The 27,362-nt window shown below is 44.7% G+C and overlaps 1 protein-coding gene across 5 annotated transcripts; it reads left to right on the top strand.

The window, feature by feature from the left end:
• Positions 1–236: 236 nt before the first annotated feature.
• NSFL1C (NSFL1 cofactor) lies at positions 237–27,362 on the top strand. Of its 5 annotated transcripts, none has more exons than XM_045574523.1 (10): positions 243–405; positions 2,637–2,734; positions 8,961–9,035; positions 11,546–11,551; positions 12,138–12,303; positions 14,219–14,311; positions 15,149–15,258; positions 15,619–15,756; positions 24,998–25,162; positions 26,926–27,362. In XM_045574523.1, the coding sequence occupies exons 1-10, from the start codon at positions 304–306 to the stop codon at positions 27,086–27,088; spliced, it is 1,116 nt and encodes a 371-aa protein (XP_045430479.1). In that variant the 5' UTR covers positions 243–303; the 3' UTR covers positions 27,089–27,362. The 5 variants fall into 5 exon arrangements, with proteins under 5 accessions (XP_036275547.1, XP_045430479.1, XP_045430478.1 ...); XM_045574522.1 differs by having other exon boundaries at positions 11,519–11,551; XM_036419654.2 differs by lacking the exon at positions 11,546–11,551 and having other exon boundaries at positions 237–405.

Below are 27,362 nucleotides of genomic sequence, written 5' to 3'. Positions count from 1 at the left end.
GAGTCCATGATTAATTGACTCGTTCAGCCATCCTGCATTCCATTTACCCCCACGTTTCAAAGCCGCCGCGCCCCAATCCCCCGCCGCTGGGCTGCCGCTCTGCGCCATGGCCGCCAGAGGGCGCGGAAGGAGGGGCGGCGTCGCCAGCACGGAAGGCTTTCCCTGAGGCACCGGTGAGGCGGGGCCTGCGGGCGGGCGGGCACCGCTCCCCTGAGCCGGACCCACCCGCGGGCGGAACGCGACGGAGCGGCTGGGGCTGTGCCGCGGCGGCCGGAGCGGTTTGGGGAGCACACACGGTCGAACATGGCGGAGCGGCAGGAGGCTCTGAGGGAGTTCGTGGCGGTGACGGGTACCGAGGACGACCGGGCTCGCTTCTTCCTGGAGTCGGCCGGCTGGGATCTGCAGGTAGGGAGGGCCGCGCGGCGGGCCGCGGCGGGCGGGCCGGGGGCTGCGTGGCGCGGGCGCCCGGCACGTCCAGCCCGCGGCGGCCGAAGCGCACCGTCATCCCTCCGGGCCGCGGCCCGACACAGGCCTCAGGGGCCCGCGGCCGCCTGCCACGCCTCCGAGCGCAGCGGGGTCGCGGGAAAACGCCGGGCAGCCCCGGCCCGGCCCGGCCCTGCCTGGCCTCGGGTTCCCCCCCTGCCTCTCCGGTTCGTTGGGCCGGCGAGGCGAGGGCCCTGCAGCCACCAGCGTGGGGACGGGCCCTGGGGGCGTGGCGGCCGCGCCGAGGCCCGGTCGGAAGATGCTCGGTCGGAGGCCGGGCCGGGAGACTGGTGGGGCGCGAGGTGGTAGTTTATTTCCATGTCCGACCGCAGGAGGGGGGAGAAGCCGGGCCAGGAACCCGGCCCACGCCCCCTCCCACCTCATGGCAGGGAGAAGCTACCTCCCTCCGGGGCGGTGGCGCCCGGTTGGAATGTGTTTATCTTTCTTAGCCACCTTATCTGAAAAATGGAAGTCTCTAAAGGTTATTGTCTAGTTGTCTTGTTCACTGGGATGTGTTAAATATTCATAAATGCTTATTAAGACATTAAGATGAGCCGCACGCAGGCTTTTTTTTTTAACTGTTTAATCACCCCTATCTGGAACAAGGCCCGGCATATAAAAACCATAGAAAGAATTGCATTGCATAAATGTTCCTGGCCGGCGTACATCTTGGATAGAGGATGATGAACCAGATGATGTTCTAACTGCTTTCCGTGTCTTGAGTCATTTAAACTTTGCATTTTGCAGCTAAGGTTCAGGGAGCTTAAGTTACTTGCTCAAGGCTTCATTCACTGCTTTCCGGGTGGGAGAGAGAACATTGGAACTCAGTGACGTCCGATTTCAAAACCCAGCTTCTTCACCACCATATGCCAGGCGCTTTACATATGATGGTTTGTTTAATCCTGGCAACACTGAGGTCAAGATGAGCCTCATGGTACAGACGAGGAGCTGGAAGCTCAGAGGGCAATTGATGTGCCAGGGCTACACAGCCAATACGTAGTGAGTTTGGGATTTGTGCTGGGTCTGCTGACGCCACCATTTAATTTGCTTCCCCAAAGAGAGAGAGCATCGCACCTCTGCAGACTCCGTGTGAGCAAAGCCCTCGTGCAGGGCAGAAACAGAAAGTGCAGTTCCTGCCTGAAAGGCCTAGAAGCTCACGGTGTTACAATTAGCACGTCATCAGCCCCCGTCTCCTCACACTGTAGGTGGGAATCAGTGTCATGTATGTGACATGATTTGCCTGGTCAGGCCATCACTCATATCTCGGTGCCAATCACTCATATCCCGTGACTACACGCTTTCTCCCTGCGAGCCTGTTGTGTCCTGCAAGTTACATTATATCCCAAGGAGGCACACACAGTTCCTAGTGGGATGATTATGTCCCATAACAGCTCACTGCTTCTTTAAGGCTGGTGACCCTGTGGACAGAAGCCATGTCTTTCTTCATCTCTCTAGACCTCCATGCTCTTATCTCTCTGCAAAGTAAGTGATTAGTAAATGCCTGCCCATTGAGTCGATGAGAGAAGCAATCACAAATGGCCAGAAGACTTCCATGTATAAAGCTAAGACACGACTCTGTATACATTTTAAAGGGTTCGCTCGTCCGTTGTGCAGGCGTGGTGGGATGGGTAGGAAACAGCCTCGGAGAGAAAGTAGAAGTGGCATCTGGACTGGCCCCACAGGTCCTGACTCCTGGCTGTCACATAAGAGCAGAGAATAAAGCCTGCACACACTGCCTAGGACGGAACCTGGCTCTGACCTTGGCCGTTTTCTTAATTTCTGAGGACTTCTGTGTTAACTACAAAATGGGAGGATAGTAGTTAAAATTGCATAGGGTTCTTTGAGGATGAATTGAGTTAGCACATGTGCAGTTACATTCAACGTGGCATGTCAGTGCTCAATAATTGTACACGGCTTTTCCTAGATCATGTCTTTAAATGAGAATCATCCCAGCTTTCCCTCTTGCCTTTCCCCCTCACAGTAGGTGGAATTTGTTTCGGGTAACAGTCGGTCTGATTTTCTATGACCCTCAGGTACAGAGCTAGTGTAAGTGTGGGCTTTATCTTTGTGTCTTTGCTCCTTTGTACTCAGAGGATATCTGTGTTAGAGGAAGGCCTGTGTAAGGACCCCAAGTAACTACCTCTCTGTTTCAGATCGCCCTAGCGAGCTTTTATGAGGATGGAGGGGACGAAGACATTGTGACCATTGCGCAGGCAGCCCCCAGTTCGTTACCCAGAGGCACAGGCCCCAGGTAAGGACTAGCTTCAAGAACTGCTACATGGGTGTGCTCCCAGCAGTGATGAGCTGTTTCCTAACTTGACAGATGGTTCAGGCTGATATGGACCAGTGGGTTTCAGTGACAAAGTTAGACTCACTGGTGGGTCCTAGTTCTTTGTCCAGAAGGAAACTGGTGGCATTCTCAGAAGCCAGGTTTGTGCTGGCACCTTAGAGGAACTCTGTGTGGAGCCTGCCTTCCCCCAGTGCAACCCTGTTTGACCTCCCTGTTCCTCCTGTAGAGAGATGCAGAACACTCTCCGGGGGGGGCTCTCAGTGAGTGTGGCTTATGATCGTCCTGGAGGAAACCACAGAACCTCCTTTTAAGATGTTTGAGGGTCTTTACTTATGAAAGTGAGGAGTGGCCTCCATCTCTGAGGTTTCAGTAGAAACCGAAGGACTTCCTTCCAGGGGTGCTCAGATGTACAAGATTAGACTTTTGTTGTGGTTTGGGATTATTTGTTTGTTGACATTTTAGGATGCCCATTACCCTATTAAGAAGTCTTAGAGCCCAGCTGGCATGGCTCAGTGGGGTGACCCAGAAGGTCACGGTTTGATTCCCAGTCAGGGCACATGCTCGGATTATAGGCTCAATCCCAGGTGTGAGGTGTGCAGGAGGCAGCTGATCAGTGATTCTGTCTCCTCATTGATGTTTCTATTTCTCCCTTCCTTCTCCTCTGAAGTCAATAAGAATATATTTAAGGAAAAAAAGTCTTATAGAAAACAAATGTATTTGGGTTTGACTTCAATCCTGGAATATAGATACAGTGTTTCTTTACCAGTGAGTTGCTAATTGTGTTTCTGAGCCTTAAATTACACGTCCCTTTATTTATTTGTTTGTTTATTTTTGGTTAATCCTCACTTGATATTTTTTCAATTAATTTTCCAAGAGAGAGGGAGAGAAAAACATAGATGTGAGAGACACATATCAGTTGGTTGCCTCCTGCATGCACCCTAATTGTGGCTGGGAATGAGCCTGAAACTAACCCAGATATGAACCCTTTACTGGGATTGAACCTTTAACCTTTTAGTGCTTGGGCTGATGCTTTAACCATTGAGCAACACTAGCCAAGGCACATTTTTTCCCTTGAACGCTAACCCCAGATCTCATTGCTTGCTTAACTTTTTTCCCTACTTCCCATTTCCAGAGGAAAGAGGTTGTAGACAACAGATCTTTTCATTATTCATAGGTGCTACCCTGTGAGATGGCCTTAATGGCACATCGGGTTGTTACTGCCTGGAACATGGTTATAGGTTAAGGGCTCTTGCAGCTGCTGGTATAAATAGCTGATCTCCTGGGGTGTGAGTCTTTCATAGCCACCCCAGATTTCTGTTGGGGTGTTGGCATGTCAGAGATATATAACAGGAGAAGTTGAAATTTAGCCTGTGATGTCAGTCATGTATTCACACCTCTCTTCTCTAGTAATCCCAAAGTCCTATTAAGGGAGTGCTTAAGAGATCTGTGATCTTGGGCAGGTTACTTAACATCTCAGTCCCTCAGTTTTTCTCACTTGTCAAATGGGAATGGGAATAGTCCCTACCAAATAGGACAGTGGTCAACAAACTCATTAGTCAACAGAGCCAAATATCAACAGTACAATGGTTGAAATTTCTTTTGAGAGCCAAATTTTTTAAACTTAAACTTCTAATGCCATTTCTTCAAAATAGACTCGCCCAGGCCGTGGTATTTTGTGGAAGAGCCACACTCAAGGGGCCAAAGAGCTGCATGTGGCTCCCGAGCTGCAGTTTGCCGACCACTGAAATAGGAGAGTAAATGATACATACAAAGCACTTTGAACACAAAGAGCTATTATCATTTTATTATTACAGGCATCCGTTCTCACCTTCCCCATTTTTTCTTTGTTTCTTGTCATTTCACAGCAAGTATACATATTTAGAAGTAGATATAAAGTAAAAAAATCAAGGAAAAGGAGAGTTTAATGTTAAGACTGAGGGCAGTAAAAGGCTGAATACATGCAGACTCAAAGGCCTTATTTTATTGCATTGGCTAACCCTCAGACGTGGCATTGCGGGAAAGGAAGGGCAATTTGTTGCATTGTTGTCCTTGTCCAGAAGGAAAACACTGACTACATTCGTCGAGCTTGTGCTACACCTCAAAGGAATTCTGTGTGTGGCCTGCTTCTTCCCACCCTCACTCCTGTTTGACTTGACTGTTGCAGGACACTAAACCTCCTCTGGGCTCTCCCGATGCTCCCCTCTCTTTCATCTCAGATATCTTTCATGTCGCGCTGCTATGAATGACAATCATGACAATTAGTAAGTTACTCCTTTGACTCGACTCAGCAAGGTTCTTTTTTTTTTTTAATTGATTTTTCACAAAGGAAGGTAGAGGGATAGAGAGCTAAAAACATTGATGAGAGAGAAACATCGACCAGCTGCCTCCTGTACATCCTCCGCCAGGGATGTGCCCGCAACCAATGTATATGCTCTTGACCGGAATCGAACCCTGTACCCTTCAGTCCGCAGGCCGATGCTCTATCCACTGAGCCAAACCGGTTTCGGCTCAGCAAGGTTCTTAGGAGGGAGGCTCTGAACTCTTTGGATAAATCCTTGGAATTAATGTGAGAAGGTTCATAAATTACCTGAGATTGTAGGCAGAAATTTGTAGTATTTTTCTGGCAAGGAAATCCATAGCATTTATCAGATTCTCAAAGGTCATCAGGACATAAAGGTTAGTCATTGCTACAGGAGAAAAATCTAAATTCCTTCATAGTAACAGTCACCATTATTCAGCACTTACCAAGTACCAGGGACTGGATTAAGTATTTTTTTTTTAATTTTTAATTTTTATTAAGTCTTTATGTTTATCTCTCTTTAGGCCTCTCTACAACTCTATGAGGTGGATACTGTTGTTACTTTCATTTTACAGATTCCAAGATCACACAGCTAGTAAAACAAGGATCTATGTACAGCATTCTGGTTCCAGCATTCAGCTGAATTATATCCTGCCTCTCCTTGTGAACTTTCAGGGTCCTCCAGAGTGCAGTGAACTTGCCATCCTAATCATAACCCCCCTTTTCTCATTTACCTCACTGATTTCTTGGTGTCTTGTTTTTGGTTCTTCTGCTTTTGTTTGATCCTCTTATCTGATGGGGCATGCCTGTTCTTGCTTTCTGCCTATCCAGATCTCCTGCTTCTTTCCGGGTTTAACTCCATTCCCACCTCCCCTATTGAGCATGTTAACCCATAGGCAGGACACTACAACCCTGTTCCTCAGTACTCCAATCACAACTGTAATTCACTTATTTGATGCCCATCCTTTTTCTGCTCAGTAACATCACCACTGTGCTTTCGTGAACTCTTCTCCTGACATTTAACTTCATTTTTTATCACTAAGTAAATTATAATTACCAAGAAGTGGTAGGGGCTAGTATTTCAGGAGCACCCACATCTGTGTAGCTCTGTCAGATATCCTCACTTACGTTCTCATAGCTCAACTAGAGGCCTGGTGCATGAAATTTATGCACGGGTGTGGTCCCTACGCCTGGCCGGATTTAGAAGCGAGAGTGTCTGTCGTGGAAGGGCAGGACCCAGCTGACCTTTGGGCCCTGGGCAGCACCTGGGCCCCGGGCAGCACCTGGGCCCCTGGGGGCCCCTGTCCCCCTCCACCTGAGTCATCAGGCCCCCACATGGCTCCCTCAGCACCTGGGAACCGGGTGGCAGCTCTGACTCCTGTTGCCACCACTGATAGGGCAATTGGGCACTCCTGAAATACTAGCTGCCTTGACCTGGCACCACCTGCTCAATTGCTCTATCATCCTGCCACAGTCCTGCCCTCGTTGGGGCAGGCAGCACCTCCACTGCCACTTGATGCCAGCGCTACTTCGCCAACACCTGCCATGTTCTGCTCTGCCCCCTGGTGGTCAGCACACATCATAGCGAGCAATCAAACTCCTGGTAGAGGGAACAATTTGCATATTATGCTTTTATTATATAGGATAGCTGTGGAAGTAGGTAAGGTGCTCACCATTTCACAGGTCAAGATGCTGAGCCTTAGAAAGGTTAAGTAACTCATAGTTGCTTTTATGTCAGATTCAAGCCCAAGTCTGTCGAACTCCAGAGTTACTTTTACTTACCATTTAGCACCTCCCACCCCTGTACTTAGCCGAGGGTCAACAAAGAGGTAGTAGTTTTTTGTTTTTTTCTTCCATCTAACAAAACTATACTTTTTGAGAATTTCAGGGACTACCATTGTCTGATCTAAAACTATACTGTCCATTATAGTAGCCACTAGCCTCGTGTGTTTTTTTAAATTAAGTATTTGTACTTAACCACATTCAAATGCTCAGTAGCCACATGTGACTAGTGGTTCCATATTTGATAATCCACACTGCAGAAAATGTGATCTGACAAAGGACATTTATGCCACTTTAGGGTTCCAGAGTAGCCTGAGAAATAGAGTTTTGATGTTGAAAAATTGAGATTTCTGAGACATTTTGCCAACTTGTGGAGGACAAAGACAAAATATTCTGAAATTGGCAGTGTCCTCAAGACATCCATACCATTAAGGTAACTCTCAGAAGTGTTTCTCAAATAGTCAGTCTCTCTCCCCCCCACCACCCACCTCTGGTTTTTATCACATTATTGTGTATGTCCATGGACTATGGGCATGAATGATTTTAAGGCAGTTGTTGAACAGGCCCCTAGATCATAAGCAAGGCTTGGAGATCCCGTACAGTCCATTGAGCAATGAAACTATTAAATATTTCATTTGTGGGGCCTGAGGATTTGCAAACTGTGAGAAATCCAAATCCTCAGGCCCCACTTTAGACCTCTATATTCAGGGTTTATTTTTGTTTTTATTGGTTAAAATGGTTGCTGGTCGCCTCCCGCCCCTGAGAGCTCCTGGGCTGTGAGAGAGGGCAGGCTGGGCTAAGGAACTCCCCCTTCCAGTGCAAGAATTTTCATGTACCTGTACCAGGCCTCTAGTCTTACATAATAATAGACAAACATGTAAATTAACCATACCTCTGCCACACCCACAGCCAATCAGAGTGAGTGTGTAAATTAGAAGGCCAAAGATGGCCGATACCCAGCTGCTCCAGGTGTAGAGTGGCCAGGCGGGGCAGGACGCCTGCTATTCGAGGGAGAACGGAGGGAGGGTGGGGGGGAGTGTGGGGTTGAAGGGACCTACAGGAGCAGAGTGCCGCAGCAAAGATGAAGATGGCAGACTGGCCAGAGTGAAGGCCTGGGTCCAGGGTCCCGGGTGAAAGCCAGTGCTGGAAGCCAAGGGAAGGAAGGCCTATTGCATGAATTTCTTTGTGCAGTGGGCCTCTAGTGTTTTTATAAAATGAATGTCTTGTGATCCTTGAAAAACTAAGATGGTTCTTCGCAGACAAATCTAAACTAGAAAAAAAGTGGCAGTGTAAGACAACGTCAGAGGAGGAAATTAATCCTCCACACACTCATTTTTTGTGTGCCTCTAAACTACACCACAGGCAACTCTGCTTTTTTTCTAAATATTGAAAATACTTTTAAAATTTTTTTTTATTGATTTCAGAGAGAAAGGGAGAGGATGAGAGAGAGAGAAACATTAATGATGAGAGGATCATTGATTGGCTGCCTCCTGCATGCCCCCAACCGGGGATCGAGCCCACAACCCGGGCATGTGCCCTCAACCGGAATTGAACCTGGGACCCTTCAGTCTATAGGCCGACACTCTATCCACTGAGCCAAACTGGCTAGGGTCATTAGTAATTTTTTAATATATTTTATTGATTTTTTTACAGGGAGGAAGAGAGAGGGATAGAGAGTTAGAAACATCAATTAGAGAGAATCATCCACCAGCTGCCTCTTGCACAACCTCTACTGGGGATGCGCCCGCAACCAAGGTACATGCCCTTGACCGGAATCGAACCCGGGACATTTCAGTCTGCAGGCTGACGCTCTGTCCACTGAGCCAAACCAGTTTCGGCCATTAGTAAATTTTTTAAATAGTGCAGACTCCCATCCTGTTTCTCTCCCCCTTTCTAAACTTATTATCAATCCTGTGTCACCTTGAAGAAATAAATGCCACATTATTTTATATATAAACTTGGAGAGATTAACTGTTTTCTACAAAAATCCTCTTCCTATCCACCAAAAAATCTAACCCCAGTGTCCTCAACTCCTTAACAGCTGGTGATGGGGGTTACCTTTCATGAACTTCCCTGAGATAATTTTGTTGTTTTCTGCATCTCTAGCGATAACAGGGTAACATCCTTCAAAGACCTCATTCATGACCAAGATGATGATGAGGAAGAGGAAGAAGGCCAGAGGTGAGTCTTTGATGGGGGAACACAATTCACAGAAAAGTTCGTGCTAATGTATAAATCATGGTAAGGTGTAAATCATGTAGAAGGATAAACGTGTTTGGTTATCATTAGCTATTGTTACCGTGGACTAGTCACACACATAGTAGAAACAGTCTCCCCCTCCTCCCAGAGATAACTTAGAAGTAATCCCTATCCCCTGTTACTGCTGCTTTTATTTTGGTATATTCGGGGTTTATTTTTGTTTTTAATGGTTAAAATATTTACTTGTTGAAGAAAATTATGAGAAGGGAAATAAATCAATAAGAAAGAAAAAAGTATCTTATGATACCACAACCTAGAGGTAACCAGGTATCAGTATTTTTTGGTGTATTTCTTTCCAGCGTTTTCTTTTTAATTAAAGCAATACATCCAGCCCTGACAGGTGTGGCTCAAGTGAGCATCTTTCTGTGCACCAAAAGGCTGCTGGTCTGATTCCTGGTCAGGACACATGGCTAGATTGCTGACTCGATCCCCACTATGGGGTATGCAGGAGGCAGCTGATTGATGTTCTGCTTTCACATTGTTGTTTCTCTTCCTTCTTCTTCCTCTAAAAAAATCAGTTAAAAAAAAAACACATTAAAAAAAAAAAAAAAAGTCAATACATTATTCCCCAGTGGCGTGGCTCAGTGCTTGAGCTGCAAACCGGAAGGTCACAGTTCAATTTTCAGTCAGGGCACATGCTCAGTTGTGGGCTCCATTCCCAGTATGGGATGTGTAGGAGGCAGCATCAATTATTCTCTCTCATCATTGATGTTTTTATCTCTCTCTCGCCCTCTCTCTTCCTCTCTGAAATCAATGAAGTAATATTTAAAAGTAAAATAAAATAAAAAGCAATACATCACATAATAAACAATAAAAGGATTATAAATGTATATTTCCCCCACTATATTTTATTGATTTTTTACAGAGAGGAAGAGAGAGGGATAGAGAGTTAGAAACATTGATGAGAAAGAATCATCGATCAGCTGCCTCTTGCACACCCCTACTGGGGATGTGCCAGCAACCAAGGTACATGCCCTTGACCAGAATCGAACCTAGGACCTTTCAGTCTGCAGGCCGATGCTCTATCCACTGAGCCATATTGATTTCGGCTGCTGAGTGCTTTTTGGTGTTTTTTTTTTTTTTTTAATGAATTTACTTTAGTGTTTGTTTTTTAAAATCTTTATTGTTGAAAGTATTGCAGATGTCCCATTTTCCCCCCCATTGACCCCTTCTGAGCAATCCCACCTCCATCCCCCGCCTCCCATCTCTGGTCTTTATCACACTATTGTGTATGTCCTTGGGCTATGGGCTGAATCATTTTAAGGCAGTTGTTGAACAGACCTCTAGTTCATAAGCAAGGCTTGGAGATCCTGTACAGTCCATTGAGCAAAACTTCATCTACCTGAAATGAGCAAAAATGAACTGGCTGCAGCCTCATTTCACGGGTTTTGCTTCTTCGTGGATTCTGCCTTGGTCTCTCAGACATTCCTAAGGAACATTGTGTAATAACCATTATGGAAATGCAATTAGCTTATCATGGTCATTCTTTGGGAAGAGGGCTGAGAAATTGCATATGTTTTATTCTCTGATTTCATCTGAATACACTTTACACTGCCTTCAGCCTTCTTGGATACACTCAAGGTTGAGAAAGAAATGTTAACTTGGGGGTTTTACACTCCTTGAGTGACAGGCAATGTCATCAAGTATGTGACTGCCTAGCTCCTAAATGACCTGTTCTTCCAAACATTGACCCTTTATTTCACCTCCTAATTACTTCCTTGGCTCCTCAGCATTTTAGACCTGATGACTCTGGTGGTAGTGTTCTTGCCAAAGCCTATAGCTTTGCCTTGCAAAATATATATATATAGTTGATATTTTCACAGAGAGGGAGAGGGAGAGAGATAGAAACATCGATTATAGAGAAACATCGATCAGCTGTCTCCTGCACACCTCCTACTGGGGATATGCCCGCAACAAGGTACCTTCCCTTGACCGGAATTGAACCTCGGATCCTTCAGTCCTTAGGCCAACGTTAGGCTATCCACTGAGCCAAACCGGTTAGGGCTGCCTTGCATTTCTTAGGGAATGTCAGGAAATGAAAGGCTGAGACTTATTTTTATAGGTTCTTAATTCCCCCTATCCAGGTAATGCTATTGACTTAGCTGTGAATAGGAGTAATAAGGAGGCAGCTAGCCAGGCTATGTGACTCCTGGTTTTCAGACCCAGGTAAAAAAGTGCTAACTTAATCTCAAGTCATGCTTGGCCCATTGCAACACCCAATGTGGGTGTCTTCAGGCTTGTTTTTGGGCATCCCTGACCTTTTCCAGTACCCTCACCTCAGTGCCCGCAGTATATGTCACAAGATTAGCAAGGTGAGGTAAGGCTTGGGTGAGCTGTTGATGCTGTATCACCCCACCTTACATGTGTGCATTACTTTGTGCTTGTTCTTTTGCATACATCTGCTGATTTGAACCTCATGGCCCTGACTTAAGGAGCCGGTAGGTAGAGCATGTGATTCTTTCCTCTCATTTCAGAGACAAAGAAAATAAGATGCAGGGCAATGCACTGTCTTGCCCAGCGTCACTCAGCAGCAGAGCCAGTACTGGAGTCTCGCTGCCTGTACTGATTATGCCATTGTTACCATTAACACAGAACTGCTAGAGGCAGCTGCTTCTGACTGTGACCATAGTTGCTATGTTCTGGAGAAGTGCTGACCACCGGATGGCCAATTGCCAGTGGGACTCTCCGGAGCTGACTTGCTGTCATGCATGCCTGGAATGCCTTCCCCTTGATTTCTTCGCCTGATAATCTCATCCTCTTACTCAAGACTCAGCTCAGAAGACACCTTTCTTAGGAAGCCTTGACTGTCCTCCCCAGCTCAGTGTTCCTAGAGTATCCCTTATACTGGCCTGTTGCTGCTCAGCCTGCATTGTGCCTGCCTGCCTCCTTACATATGCCCCAACTAGATAGTGAGTTCCTTAAAGATGAGCATAGTACCCTTCTCCTCAGTGTGCCCAGAACCTGGTACATACTGTATTTGTGTTTTCAAGTGCATTTGGTGTTAGATGTGTATTTTCTGCACAGGTTTTATGCCGGAGGCTCAGAGAGAAGTGGACAACAGATTGTTGGCCCTCCCAGGAAGAAAAGTCCCAATGAGCTGGTGGATGATCTATTTAAAGGTGCCAAGGAACATGGAGCTGTAGCTGTGGAGCAAATGACCAGGAGCCCTGGAGAGACCAGTAAACCAAAAGTGAGCATAGAAGGTCATCTCTGTCTACAGGACTCAGGTTCCAGCAAGAGAAGGAGGCCCTCCTCACCGCAGTAGTGACTGAATTTTTGTTTTGTTTTTCATTTGTCGCTTACTCTCATACACAGGAGAGCAGCATGGTTTCTCCCACCCTTTAATATGAAATTAACATTTGGAGCAATGTTTTCAAACTTGTGACCCATAGTTTGGGTTGGGTGCAGAACCTAACCCATTTTTATATGGCCTATCCTATTTGACTTAGTGTTTTGCTTTATTTTGTTTTAATTGAATTAATAGATACTTGTTTTATATAAAATCTGGATTTCTGTCACTTTGGGGAAATCAGAAATTCTACATTTATCCTATACACCCTTTTCTACATTAGGTCTAGTAATAATTAATGTCGTTTTCTAATACTTTTTTTAAATCGAATTTATTTAAACAACACAATAAAATTTAATCAACAATATAGTTGCCGTTGTTTTCTACTACTTGTGCCCAACGCTCAGGAAGCATTTTAATCCCTCTGTTGTAAAATTCTTGTGATTTTGATGCAAAAAATTCGGTCAATGCATTTTTGAGGCATTCTTCATTATTAAATTTTTTTCCAAGAAGGAAGTTTTGCAAAGAACGAAACAAATGGTAATCGGAAGGGGCAATATCAGGAGAATATGCAGGTTGAGGGAGAACTTCCCATTCCAACTGGCGCAGTTTTTCAGCAGTGATTCTTGCAGTATGCGGTCGTGCGATATCGTGGTGAAGAATTACGCCCTTCCGATTAATCAGCGCAGGTTCTTTTTCTCTTAAAGCTTGGGCTTAACCTTTCCAATTGGGCACTATACACTGCACTTGTAATGGTTTGGTTAGATGGTAAAAATTCATAATGAAGAATTCCTTTAAAATTCCACCAAACACACAACATCACTTTTTTCGCATGCAAGTCAGGTTTTGGCGTGGGCTGCGGAGCCTCATTTTTGTCCAACCATTGAGGCCGCCTTTTCAAATTAACATACAGCACCCATTCTTCATCTCCGGTAACAATTTGCTCTAAAAACAGCAAACGGTTTTGACGAGAGAGGAGCGAACTGCAAATTGTGACTCTTTGATTACGGTTGTTGTCGGTCAACTCATGAGGAACCCATTTTCCAAACTTTTGGACTTTGCCAAGTGCACGCAATCGATTGGAAATTGTTTTTTGTGAACAATTTAAAGTTGTCGCAAGCTCTTGTTGGGTAATTTGAGGATTTTGCACCAAAAGAGCTTGAAGAGCTTATTGATCAAAATTGGACACACGGCCTCGACCACTCTTGTCATCTAACGAAAAATTTCCCTCGCGAAATTTCTCAAACCAACGCTGGCATTTTCTGGCGCTAACTGCATCTTGAGCAAGAGCACTACAGATGTTTTTTGCAGCCTCACTTGCTTTTCTTCCTAATTGGAACTCGTAAAGCATGCAGTGCCGAATATGCTCTTCATCCGCCATCTTCTTAGCCCTAGTTTTGCAACAAAAACCAAACCAAACACAAACTTTTTCAAGCAAAACTTGTTAATTGCACTTCACACGTTCTGTAGATACCACGTGTTTGAAGGTTATGTCAATACAAGTCAACGCCAAGCAAGATTTTAAACGAATGTTTAAAACGACATTAATTATTACTAGACCCGATACATGGTGATGATTAACTAGAGCTAGGAGCAACTGTTCTCTTGAGCCAAGCAGCATTCCCCTCTTCCAGTTCTCACCCTAATCCTGACCACTTAATGACCAGGCTGTTAATGGCTCTGCAGTCCACCTGGGCCTATAGCTCTACATTTATGGGAAGTGGATCTAGTAGTTAACGAGCTTTTACTACATCAAGAGAGTATCCCCACCTCTATTGACCCATTCTTCAAGTCTTTATGAATTTTTCTTTTACAGCCATTTGCTGGGGGTGGTTACCGTCTTGGGGCAGCACCAGAGGAAGAGTCTGCTTATGTAGCAGGAGAAAGGAGGCGGCATTCCAGCCACGATGTGAGTGTGCATCTACCTTCCTTAGGGGAAGTTTGTGAACTGTTCTACCGTTTTCCAGAGGGGACTGGTCATGTTGCACATGAACCAGCAGCCCGTGAGAGGGGAGAGACAGTGTCCTTGCTGTGGCCCATGAACAGAGGCTTACCTGAGAATCCAAGGCAGCTTTCATCTGGCTGGGCAGGGGGCTCTGAGAAGGGGTAAGCAGAGGGGATGGACAAAGAAGTCAACTAGCACTCCATGGACCTCAGGCAGAGGGGCAGTATATTCAGGGTTGTCTGGTGAGGTAAGCACAGCTAAAGAATGATCTCCATACCACTAGAAGAGGTGTGAAATGCAACCTAAATTTTTTTTCTTATTATTTTTCAGTTCTCTTGTCCTTGTGCATAAGGGTTTCTCTCCCCCCCTCCTTGTAAGACTAATCATACTATATAAACAATTTTGAGGTTGTTTTAATTTAATATTAATGCCATAAACTTTTTTTAAAGTTCCCTTTCTTTTTAATATATTTTATTGATTTTAGAGAGAAAAGGTGTGAGGGAGAGAGAGATAGAAATATCAATAATGAAAGAGAATCATTGATGGGCTGCATCTGCATGCCTCCTACTGGGGACCGAGCCCACAACCCGGGCTTGTGCCCTTGACACAGAATCTGACTGGGAATCGCACCTGTGACCTCTTGGTGCATGGATTGATACTCAACCATTTAGCCACATCAGCCAGGCTGTCTGTGTTTTAATAATGGCACAATAAAATAGTAAAAACATGCTAACTTGCAGGTTCACAATGGTGTGCTTGCGAGGTTCCTGACAATGTATGGACTACGTCCTCTTGTCACAGGTTCATATAGTGTTGAAGCTCTGGAAGAGTGGATTCAGCCTGGACAATGGTGAACTCAGAAGCTACCAAGACCCATCTAATGCCCAGTTTCTGGAATCAATCCGCAGAGGGTGAGCAGAAAAGTCCTCTTCTGGATTCCAGGTCAGCGAGTGAGATGGGGTGATCTGAATGTTTACTATTTAAGAAGTAAATTTGTAAGCAGATTTAGCACAGTTGAGATACAGATTCACAGATCTGCGCCTAAAACCTTCTGTGTCTTCCCTCTTTGGTTCTTGAGCAGAACCAAGTGACCAAATAAATACAGGTCTCTACCATGCCTTTGAGTAGACAAGAGAAAAGGGGAGGCAAACAGATAGCCATGAGAGTAGCCAGTTTCTGTGGAGGCCCAGTGATTTTCACTGAGAAGTTTATACTATCACTGTCATTCCCATCCTTCTCTGTGGGTCCCAGCATTGCTTTTTCTCCTGCAGGGAGGTGCCAGCAGAGCTCCGGAGGTTAGCTCATGGTGGGCAGGTGAATTTGGACATGGAGGACCATCGAGATGAGGACTTTGTGAAGCCCAAAGGAGCCTTCAAAGCCTTCACTGGCGAGGGTCAGAAACTGGGCAGGTAAGGAGCAGCACAGGTAGGAGCGGAACTGCTGTTAGGTTCAACATTTCCTGCGTATTGCTCACTTTATATAAGTCTTCACTCTTTATTAAGTATTTCACATTTTATTTTTATGGGAGGAAAATTATGGAGAATGTGAACTTTGATGTTAATAGACCTGAGTTTAAATCTTCATTTCCTAGCCACGTGACCTTGGACTGTATAGCCTCAGTTTTCCCACTTATAAAATAGGACTGATAGTAGTCATTATCTCTTTGATATTGTTTTGAGGAGCACATAGCACTGTTCCACAATGAGTATTGTTCCACAATAAGGGTAACACATTGCTGGTTTGACTAAGTAATTTAGAGTGTGAAGCCTTGTGGCTTAAGGCTGAAACAGACAAATATACTTAGGTCAGCTGAAATGGGGATTTAGGGGGAATAAGGAATCTTGGTCTCTTCCCTCCCAGCAAGCCCTGCAGCAGCATGTTCAGGATCCAAAAAAGCTCAAATATACTGTTGACCAGTGCAGGATACTGGTCAACCATTATGTTAGCTCTTATCTCTTACTTCTGTGCTCCTTCCTGACACTCACTCTGCCACTTCCTGTGACTTTTCTGCTTGTGTCCTCTGGCATGGCCTCCATCTTGCATTCAGACCCCTGATGGGAACTGGTTAATTGATAAGCACTGTTACCTGATAGGCAGAGTTCTCCCACCAGACCCTTGACGACCCTATATGCAGGCTACCTCTCTCGGGTCCCATTCACTTTTGGCAATGGTCATGGGGTCACTTGACCATTATTCTTCAGAGGGAATTGAGTACACATGAGAGGCACTTGGAGCATAGTCCTTGCTTTACAAAGAGAAAACTGAGGCTCTTGGACTTTAGGGTTACTACCCTTGGGTATATGATTGGTATGTGTTGGAGCCAGAACCCAGGCCTTCTAATTGGCATTCCTTCCCACAGTCCTGCCTAACAAGATATCCTCTCTGTCTTAGATCTGGCAGCTCTTCCATTGCCCTTGCTCTTCTCACCCTCATCTGCAGGGATCAGAGTGTGGTCTATCAACAGCTGTGCTTTTTGAGCTGCTGGCTGGCCCTCCTAGGATCCCCTACCTCCTTGTTGGCCAGCATGCCTCATCAGAGGCAAGGGTCATAGCTCAGGGCATTAGAGACCAACAGATTATAATTTACCAGAACCAACATAGTTAAGTCCACCTGCTTCATCATTTCACCTACCACATTGGGGTTGTGGATTAGTTCAGGACAACTATTCTCAAAGTAGTCCATTTGTAGCTTTCCTGTTAGCTATGGTAAGCTTTGTAGAGCATCAGATAATTTTTTCTTTTATTTTTATTAAAATGAAATGTTTTCTTTTTTTAAAAAAAAAAACTAGAAAATAAAAACTATTCCTAAATCTAATTACCAGATATATTCAGTCAGTATCTTGGTGGTTTTATGTATATTATAGTGTGTGTGTAAACATGCTCTTTTAGCTCCTGCTATTTTGCCTAATCCATATAGTTTTGCTGTCATTTCATATCAGCAGAAGTATTTCTATAACTTTATTTTTTAAATATATTTTATTGATTTTTTTACAAAGAGGAAGAGAGAGGGATAGAGAGTTAGAAACATCGATCAGCTGCCTCTTGCACACCCCCTACTGGGGATGTGCCCGCAACCAGGGTACATGCCCTTTACTGGAATCGAACCTGGGACCTGTCAGTCCACAGGCTGACGCTCTATCCATTGAGTCAAACCGGTTTCGGCTATAACTTTATTTCTAATGTTAATATAATTTTCTGTCCCATGTATGTGCTATAATTGAACCAGTCTTTGCTGTTAAATATTTAGGCAGCTGCCACTACCTGGTTTCCCTGAAAATAAGACAGCCTCCGAAAATAAGACCTAGCGCATGGAAAGATAAGGCATCCCCTAGCACAACTTTGGGAGAAAAAATTAATATAAGACATTGTCTTATTTTTGGGGAAACGGTATTATGAACAACATTGTAGTGAATATCTCTAATTAAATCTTTGTATACCCCTTAATCATAGACTAGGAGTAAAATTGCTGGCTCCAAAGGTCTTTACATTTTTAAATTGTCAAATTGACCTCCAAAAAAAGGATTTATCAGTTTTTTAACCACTAGCAATTCTAGAGAAAGGCTCAGAACACCATGAAATTTGGGAATTGTTCAGTTTCATAATACTAACAGGAAATGCTTTTATTAGAAGATCCAACAATATTATGTGTACAAGACTCCACATCTCAAAAAATGAAAATATTTTTAAGGAAGTCTATTTTAGCCAGATGGGAATACATACTTTATTAGTGTGGAGGATGAACCCACAGATGGAGACAGAGTGTGATAATCAGGTGTGGTGTTTGTCAGCTAAATAAATATTCATTGCCAGTTCCACTTTCATTTTATTTTAGTTCTGGTGTGTTATTGGTTTTTTTAATTTGTTCTTACTGATTTTTGTTTGTTTGTTTTTTAAGGGAGAGAGAAAAAACATTGATGTGAGAGCAAATTATCAATCAGTTGGCTGCCTCTGGCACGCAACCTATTGAGAATAGAGCCCACAAGCATGTGTCCTGATGGGTTTCAAACTGGCAACCTTTTGCCCTAGCCCAATGGTCGGCAAATTCATTAGTCAATAGAGCGGCAAACTGGGGCTCGAGAGTTTATCCACTCGCCGGTTTGGCTCAGTGGATAAAGCGTTGGCCTGTGGACTGAAGAGTCCTGGGTTCGATTTCAGTCAGGGGCACATGCCTGGGTTGTGTCCTCGATCCCCAGTGTGGGTATGCAGAAGGTAGTGAATCAATGGTTCTTTCTCATCATTGATGTTTCTATCTCTTCCTCTCCCTTCCTCTCTGAAATCAATACAAATATCTCAATTACTTTACAAAAACAAACAGGCAGTCCTTTGGTGCATAGAACAATGCTCAACCAACTGAGCCACACTGGCTAGGGCTTTTAAAAAGTTTTATATAGTTAAGTGAGATGGGATTTTAGTTTTTTAGTCTAAACCAGGTGGATAACCTTTTGGGTTTGTTTTTTGTTGTTCCATTTTGTGGGGTGTGTGTGTGTGTGTGTGTGTGTGTGTGTGTTTTAGTTTTTTCCATAAATTTTACTGTTTTCCATTGTCATCTTGTCAACTAAAATGATCTGGAACCAAAAGTTTTAAAAAAAAATTTCTCAAATTTGCTTCAAAAGTCAGTCCTGAGCGTTTTTTTCTTCTTCTTCTTTTTTTTTTTTTTCTCCAGTAATCTGGAAAAATACTTTGAAGTGAATGAATAGGTTGTTCTCAGTTGAAAAATTTCTTTCAGTTACATTACACTTATTGTTTTAGCTGTTGCAGTTGTTTGCATGGGAACTAATTTGAAGATTTGGATAAGACTGCATTTATTTGAGTTTGAGTAACAAACACCAGGAGTTGCACTTGGGTGGGCCTGGGTCACTACAGTGTGGGGATGATCGCCCTGCTTTGTAGTAGTCAATTTTGATGGCAGGGTCTCAGAACTTATAATTGTGGAAACAAAGCATCTTAGTGTCCACTTTATTTTCACTACAAAGGAAATGAGCAGACAGGTGATTTAAACTCTTAATCTGAGTAAGACTCAATTTTCCTGTGATTCATGTGATATTTTCAGGGAGACAGTAAAGAAACTACTTTTTTAATAGATGTCTGATCTGATCTGACCATTCCTGCCTCTGGATGTAGTACCCTCACTGCTACAGATGGCCCAGCCACTGCTGGAGAGGAATGACCCAGATGATAACAGTTCTCAAGCACCAGACACGGCTGGGCATCCCTTGAACAGATGCACGTGGCTGTCCTACGATGATTAGAACAATATAGATCTAATGTTCTTTGAATGTATTGCTTCAAATTAGAACCGCAAGGCCAGTATTGAGGTTTCTCCTCCACTCCCTACCTCTCAGCATAGGCTGCAGTGCCTCTGGTGGCCTTCCATTTACAGCCTATGGGTAGACAGTTGCATCTCTGAGTGATCTGGGTCCATCATTTAGGCCACATGTGTCAAACACAAGGCCCGCGGGCCAAATCCGTCCCGCCAGGCCTTGCAATGTGGCCCGCAGCGCGCTGTCATCACTGCACTCCGCTGCGTTTCCATCACAATGACAGTTTATGACTGTTCAGTAAACCATTCGGCCCGCGATTTAGGCTGGATTTTAGATTTTGGCCCCTTCTCTGATTGAGTTCGACACCACTAATTTAGGCAAACGTAAGTGGAAGAGGACTTGAAGAATGATAGCAATCAGCTATTTGAGTATTTTCCTACAGTTAACTAAGGACTATATTAAATACCGTATTTTTCGGACCATAAGACGCTCCGGACCATAAGACGCACCAGTTTTTAGAGAAGGGAAATGAAGAAAAAAAGATTCTGAAACAAATAGTGTCCTAAAATATTTTATGTGCATTAAAACCCAACATCACAGTCATAAACACATGTAATCAACCCTGTAAAGTAAACAGCAGCATTTAGAACCATTTTAGAGCCGGGCAAGCACACAGAGACCACACAGAGCCGGGCAAGTAAAAAAACTTTTTTTTTAAAGTATATGTGTAGGCTATATTTGGACCATAAGACGCAGGGACTTTCCCCCCCCACTTCTGGGGGGAAAAAAGTGCATCTTATGGTCCGAAAAATACGGTATTTCATATGTATTATGGCCTTTAATCCTGTTTTGATCCACATCCTACAAATGAGGATTCTGAGGCTTTTTTTTTTTCTTGTTATTGAGTTTATTGGGGTGACACTGGTTTACAAAATTATACAGGTTTTAGGTGCATAATTCTACAACATGTTAATGTAAAAACATTCAAACCTGTAAGAATTTTTGTGAGTTTATTTTAGGCAAACTGTCGACAATTGCCAGGAAGCAGTATCTCAATGGATTGGGATAATGCTCCAGAGCACATGTGTCAAACACAACGTCCGCGGGCCAAATCCGTCCCGCCAGGCCTTGCAATGTGGCCCGCAGCGCGCTGTCATCACTGCACTCCGCTGCGTTTCCATCACAATGACAGTTTATGACTGTTCAGTAAACCATTCGGCCCGCGATTTAGGCTGGATTTAAGATTTTGGCCCCTTCTCTGATTGAGTTCGACACCCCTACTCCAGAGCAGTTTCCCAAACTTCTCTCATGATGAGAATAACCTGGTGGAGTTGTTAAACTACAGATTCCTGAATCCCAAATAAGAAGTGCTAAACTAGAATTTTTGGGAACATATAGGTAAAACTGTATAAATTATATACTTAAAATTTTACCTATATGTTCCCAAAAATTCTAGTTTAGTACTTTTAAAAAATATATATATTTTATTGATTTTTCACAGAAAGGGAGAGGGACAGAGAGCTAGAAACAGAATCATCGATCAGCTGCCTTCTGCACACCCCCCACCTAGGATGTGCCCGCAACCAAGGCACATGCCCCTGACCGGAGTCGAACCCGGGACCTTCCAGTCCGCAGGCCGATGCTCTATCCACTGAGCAAAACCGGTTTCGGCAGTTTAGCACTTCTTAGTTGGGATTCAGGAATCTGTAGTTTAACAACAACACCAGATGATTCTCATCATGAGAGAAGTTTGGGAAACACTGCTCCAGAGAATGGTAGTCTTTCATCTATTTTTATACATTTCAATCAAAGAAGGAGACAGGTGGGTTACATGAAATCTATTGGTGATAGAGGAGAGGTAGGAGAAAGCAAAGTGGGGAAACCTCGAAGTGGATAAAAAGCAAAGTGATAGACACACACTTAAGTGGATGCAGGACAGTTAAAGGAATTTGTGGCGTCCGTCCTGGCATCCAGACACATTAGGTTGTGCCCCAAAGGGCCCAGAAAAAGGGAAGTTACAAGTTACCCAGATGTTTCAAGAATGTGTTATAATAGATGCAAAAAGTTATGCTTAGTTAAGGTAAAGGTTGACCTTGTCAATGAAGATACCGGCCTAGGAGGTGACTACCCCCCAACTGCTTTTAGTTAAAGTTTAAATTCAGACCATCCTTTGTGGTTACTTAGGTCTTTGATTTTGCTAGACTGCCACGCAGGCCTTCCCTGAGCTTGGCAGGTTAGCATGTGGCCCCATTCGTCAACGAACACATAATCTATACACTTATTTTGTGTTTGCCACTCCAAAGTGGTAAAAGTCTGTCCATCACCATTTATACTTCACCCTTCTCTACCTTTCCTAACTCCCTCTCCCCTTTGCAATCACTACACTGCTGTCTGCATCTGAGTTGTTTTTTTTTCTCTCTTTTTTTCTGTTTTGTGAAATTCTCTGTCCATGAGTCAAGTCACACCCAAGACCAGTGCAGAGCTGGGTTCCCTCCGTACTGCATTTTACCCTGGAATATATATATTCCAGACAGGAAAGGAAAAAGAGAGAGATAGAAACATCAATGATGATAGAGAATCATTGGTTGGCTGCCTCCTGCATGACCCCAATTGGGGATCGAGCCCACAACCCATGCATGTGCCTTTGACCAGAATTGAACCTGGGACCTTTTAGTCCATAGGGAAATGCTTTATCCATGAGCCAAACCAGCTAGGGCTAACCTGGATGTTCTTCCATAGCCGCATAGACTTTAATATTTGTTTCCATTATATTCTGGGTATGGTGCATTAGTTTTAGCTATTATCTTAGTAATTATGGGAGATTTTGTCTAACTCCCATTTTATTGATGAGGAATTTCATCTTGGGGGTAATGTTTCTGAAATCAAGTCTAGGTCAGTCTGACCCCTAGACCTGGCAGGAGAGTGTGGTAAGTGTTAGAAGCACTGGACCTAGAGCTAGACAGCTTGGATTGTATCCTGGATTCACCTACCCTATTTCCCCGAAAATAAGACAGAGTCTTATATTAATTTTTTCTCCCAAAGTTGTGCTAGGTCTTATTTTCAGGGGATGTCTTATCTTTCCATGCGCTAGGTCTTATTTTCGGAGGATGTCTTATTTTCGGGGAAACACGGTAGAACCAACACTGGAATTTTGGGAGAGTTGCCTAATCCCACTGTGCCTTGATTTCCTCATCTGTGAAGTGTTGGTGATGAATCCCTTCCTCGCACGCTGGTGTGAGGATTAAATGAACTGGTACTTGCAAAGTACTCAGCACAGGGTCCAACTTGGTAATGGGTGCTTCGTAAACATACACTATATTCACCATGCTTCTCTAACCCACCTTATTTTCAGAGTATGCAAGAGAAACAGTCAAGCATGACAAGTCCATGTGTCATGCTTTCTTTGACCTTCAAATGATGAGCACCAGCTCTATGCAAGAGGCTGTGCTAGGAAGAAAGCCAAAAATATCAGTTGCTTTCTTGTATGGAGTGCCCTGTCTTGGGCATTCTGCATACCTTATCTTATCTAATCCTATAGCGCACATGTGTCAAACAAGGCCCGCGGGCCAAATCCGTCCCGCCAGGCCTTGCAATGTGGCCCGCACCGCACTGTCATCACTGCACTCCGCTGCGTTTCCATCACAATGACAGTTTATGACTGTTCAGTAAACCATTCGGCCCGCGATTTAGGCTGGATTTTAGATTTTGGCCCCTTCTCTGATTGAGTTCGACACCCCTACTATAGCAGAACAGTTCCTTGTGCTACACATGGAGAAACTGAAGCCCTGGGAAGTCAAGTGACTTATCCAAGGCCAGTCTTCTTGTTTAATTTAGCAGTAGAGCAGGGACCAGGTGGCCGGTCTTACGCTGTTTCTCCAGCATCACACTGACTCCTGTATAATAATGGCTGCCATTCAGTAGTCTGAAATTCTCTGCAAGAGATCAACAAGTGTAACATGAAAAGGACATGGTGCTAGAATAAGTTTGCCTTAACCGCCCAATCTCTCAAGACTTTAATACGCTAGTGCCCCATGATGCTCAGATGCTCATGGGGCACTAGCGTATTAAAGTCTTGAGAGATAGGTGGCATTTCTGAGACCTTCCTGGAGATATCTCAAGGGACAGGACCCTAGGAAGCACATTTGGGAAATAACTTCCAATTCAATGTGTTAAGAGCACCCTTCTTAGTTTTAAAGATCAGAGGGAAGGGAAAGGTATAGGGACTGATCTGATTGTAGGGGTGTCGAACTCAGAGAAGGGGCCAAAATCTAAAATCCAGCCTAAATCGCGGGCCGAATGGTTTACTGAACAGTCATAAACTGTCATTGTGATGGAAACGCAGCGGAGTGCAGTGATGACAGCGCGGTGCGGGCCACATTGCAAGGCCTGGCGGGACGGATTTGGCCCTCGGGCCTTGTGTTTGACAAATGTGGATTAGAGGCTTTGAGGGGAAACAAGATCTGCAGAGGCCTAGGCCAGGGCATCTGCTAAGAGAAAGGCTGCAAGCAAGATGTATGTTGGTTTACAGGAGAGAGACAAAGATCAGAGAATTGGGAATTGTATGTACTTTTTGTGTTTGTCAGCTACCCTAATAGCTTTATTTGATTCACTCCTTAAATTCCCACAAAACCTGAGCAGGGCTAGTAGCCTTAACCCTTGTTAAAAATCCTTGTTACCATCCTTGTTGAAACTAAGGGAGCTTAAGTAACTTGCTGAACACACCATGGGTAGGGGGTGAATTCCAGCCTCGGTCCATCTTCGAGCTCTAAACACGGCAGCAGACACCGTGTCTTATTCATAAAACATCCCGCACCCACTCCCCTTTCTCATAGTTGGCGCATGAGTATGAAATAGACACATGAGAGGTTTCAGTAAGGAATGCAGGCCTGAAAATTCCATCACAGAGAAAGAGTCTAGACTCATCCCTGTGTCCCATCGGCCACGGCCAGGCTGTGACAATCCTGCCTCCACTGCAGACTTAGAGTGCTTCTCCCCATTCTGCCCTCCACCTCTCATTGAAGCTAAACGCATCCTGATCTGTTGGACCCTCCAAGTTCCCGCCATGGTCTCTCCTACCCCAGGCTGTCTTACATACAGCTTTCATCTCTTTAAGCCCTTATTCATGTGAGCACATCAAGGAAGAGGGGGTTGAATAACTTACCTAATGTTACTAGAGTGAGGGGGAGCTAGCAGTAACTCAGAGTCTGAGGTGAATTCTGCTGGGCCTGTAAGTTCCACGAGGGCAGGCATTCTGTCTCAGTCATTCCTGTTTCAGCAAGACCAACACAATGCCAGGTGCAGCAAATGCTTAGTAAAAGTCTGAGACAGGATCTTCCTCCTGCTTCGGGCCTTGTTTTTGTTAGTATCCTGACATGATCCTCTCTCCTCAGCACTGTACCCCAGGTATTGAATACTGACTTTCCAGCCCAGCAAGCAGAAAATGAAGCCAAAGCCAGCTCTTCTGTCTCAATCGACGAGTCACAGCCTACCACAAACATCCAAATACGGCTTGCTGATGGCGGGAGGCTGGTGCAGAAATTTAATCACAGCCACAGGTACCTTATGTTGTCTGGCCTACCTTATTTTAGGAGGGTCCCAAAGATTCCCACAAAAGGGGGAAGCAGAGGACTGTTTTTTCTTCTAACCTCGGCAGGCACTCCATGCCTTTCGAAAAGGAGGCAGTGGAATGGAAAGCATGCAAGTCTGAAGCCTTTTGCCCCTACTTCCATTAAATGAGGCCAGTGGCTGCTCTCTTGGCCTACTGTGGTTCTCATTCCTTTCCTGTAAAATTAGGGGATTGGATTCCTTAGGGATTTTTCAGCCATCACACTCTTTATTCAAAGGAAATCTCATGCTAAATCCCAAATGTAGAACAGATAAAATTTGAACAGCTGTGCTTAATAGAAAGGAGAGGAGACACAGGACCAGCATCCCACCCATGGCTTTCTCCACCTTCTTCCCACAAGGGGTCTCTGAAAATGACCAGGATGTTAAGATCTCTTTCAGATCTGGCATTTGAGAATTCCAGAACACCTGCTTTACTATCTCAGATCATCTGGCCTGGATCAAAGTAAACTGCCTCCCTCCATTAAGACTCAGAGTGATGAAGTGATTAGCAGGGGAAGATAGAGTCAAAATATTTCACAACTCCTTTTTCTAGACTAGCAGTGTCTAAATGTCATCAATCATAGGCCAGGTGAACCAGAACCCACATGTGGGACTCAATGAATGGCTCGACAATGCTTGAGTGTTGACAAGGCTCACATGTTGGGTGAGCTGTGAAACAGGCCCCAGGAGCACATGGAATCTTTGTTCAAACATTTCTGTTAGTAGGAACTATTCACTGCACTGTCAGGTGCTTTGTGTTTAAGGGAATTAATTCATGTCACTTGTCTGAGTTCTTGGCCTCAGTTTCATGTCGCTCAGTAACTCCAGCTTTTCAGCATGAGTGTTGCTCACTCACCCGGGTGGTCAGCCCATCCCAAGAGTTTACCAGCTGGTTGGGTAGAAGATTCTGCTGGAGGTCTCAGACTATGTCATGGATATCTACGCCCTTAAATGTGCCAGATTGTGAACTGCATAAATTTTAAGTGTTGGAGGTAGAAAGAAGATTCTGTTTAAGCACTCTAGGGAAGAAGGCTGGCTCTTTCAGATCACTTTTCTCATGGTTGGTGACCATGGTGGTTCAGGACACAAGCAGTATCTAGAGTAGGGATTCCTGGAATCACCTTCAGTGATTCTTCTCACTAATCATTTTCACTAAAATGGTGATTTTCTAAGAGACGTAGTATTTGCTGCCCTTATGGAATTCGTGGTCTACAGGGGGAGACAGACCTTAATCCTATCCCAAAATTATTTGATTACAAACTTGATCAGTCCTGTGGAAGCAAGATCAGGGGATGGAGCTTGGGGAGAAGGCTGTTCAAGGAGGCAGCATTTGAGCTGAGGCCTAAGGTTTGGTTAGGATTACAGGGGGGGAAATCAGGCAGAGGAGCTTCTAGAAAGAGGGACCCAAATGTAGGCATGGAACATAGCATGATAAGGAACTGAAAGAAGGGTGGTGTAAAATAGGTCAGGCCTTGGGACCACAGTAAGGAGATGGGCATTTCTCCCAAAGAAAATGGGAGTAACCCTGAAGGGTTTTAGGCAAGGGAGTGACCTGCTCAGGTGGGCTTCCAAAGGAGAGCTTTGGCCACTCCAGAAGATGGGGCCTCGGGAGGGAGCTTGGGGATGCGGTGCATCCTTCTGAAGGGTGGGGTTTGTGGGCAGCAGAGAAGGGCACTGCTCACCCACTTCCCACTCACCCTTGCTCCACCAGGATCAGTGACATCCGACTCTTCATTGTGGACGCCCGGCCGGCCATGGCTGCCACCAGCTTTGTCCTCATGACTACTTTCCCGAACACAGAGCTGGCTGATGAGAACCAGACCCTTAAGGAAGCCAACCTGCTCAACGCCGTCATCGTGCAGCGATTAACATAACCACTTGGCCCTGCCAGGTGGCCTCACCTTCCTCCTGTGTTTCCCATGGCCAGCTGCCCCGTGGAGACTGCCCCTTCCGCCCCCTCTTGAACACCCAGCAGTCCAGTGCCGTCTCCTCCATAGCTCTGGGTTCTTAGATCTCCGTTGGACATTTGTTTTCTCCTTAGTTGCATTTCCTGGGTTTTTGTGACGATCAATGGACTTTAAAGAAAAAAGATAATAAAAACAACTAAAAAAATTGAAGGAATATTGCCAGGATGTTATAGGGAACCTC

The sequence above is a fragment of the Pipistrellus kuhlii genome, unplaced genomic scaffold (assembly GCF_014108245.1).
Source record: "Pipistrellus kuhlii isolate mPipKuh1 unplaced genomic scaffold, mPipKuh1.p scaffold_m20_p_6, whole genome shotgun sequence".
NCBI classification, from domain to species: Eukaryota; Metazoa; Chordata; class Mammalia; order Chiroptera; family Vespertilionidae; genus Pipistrellus; species Pipistrellus kuhlii.
The sequence above is the reverse complement of the archived record's forward strand: the minus strand, read 5'-3'. Positions and strand labels throughout refer to the sequence as shown.

Bases quoted from the DNA above. Each gene is read 5' to 3' on its own strand.
- NSFL1C (XM_045574522.1), top strand. From the start codon at position 304: ATGGCGGAGCGGCAGGAGGCTCTGAGGGAGTTCGTGGCGGTGACGGGT. The intron at 11,552-12,137 runs GTAGGTAGAGCA...TTTTCTGCACAG, and splicing joins GGCCCTGACTTAAGGAGCCG to GTTTTATGCCGGAGGCTCAG. The intron at 25,163-26,925 runs GTACCTTATGTT...TTGCTCCACCAG, and splicing joins AAATTTAATCACAGCCACAG to GATCAGTGACATCCGACTCT.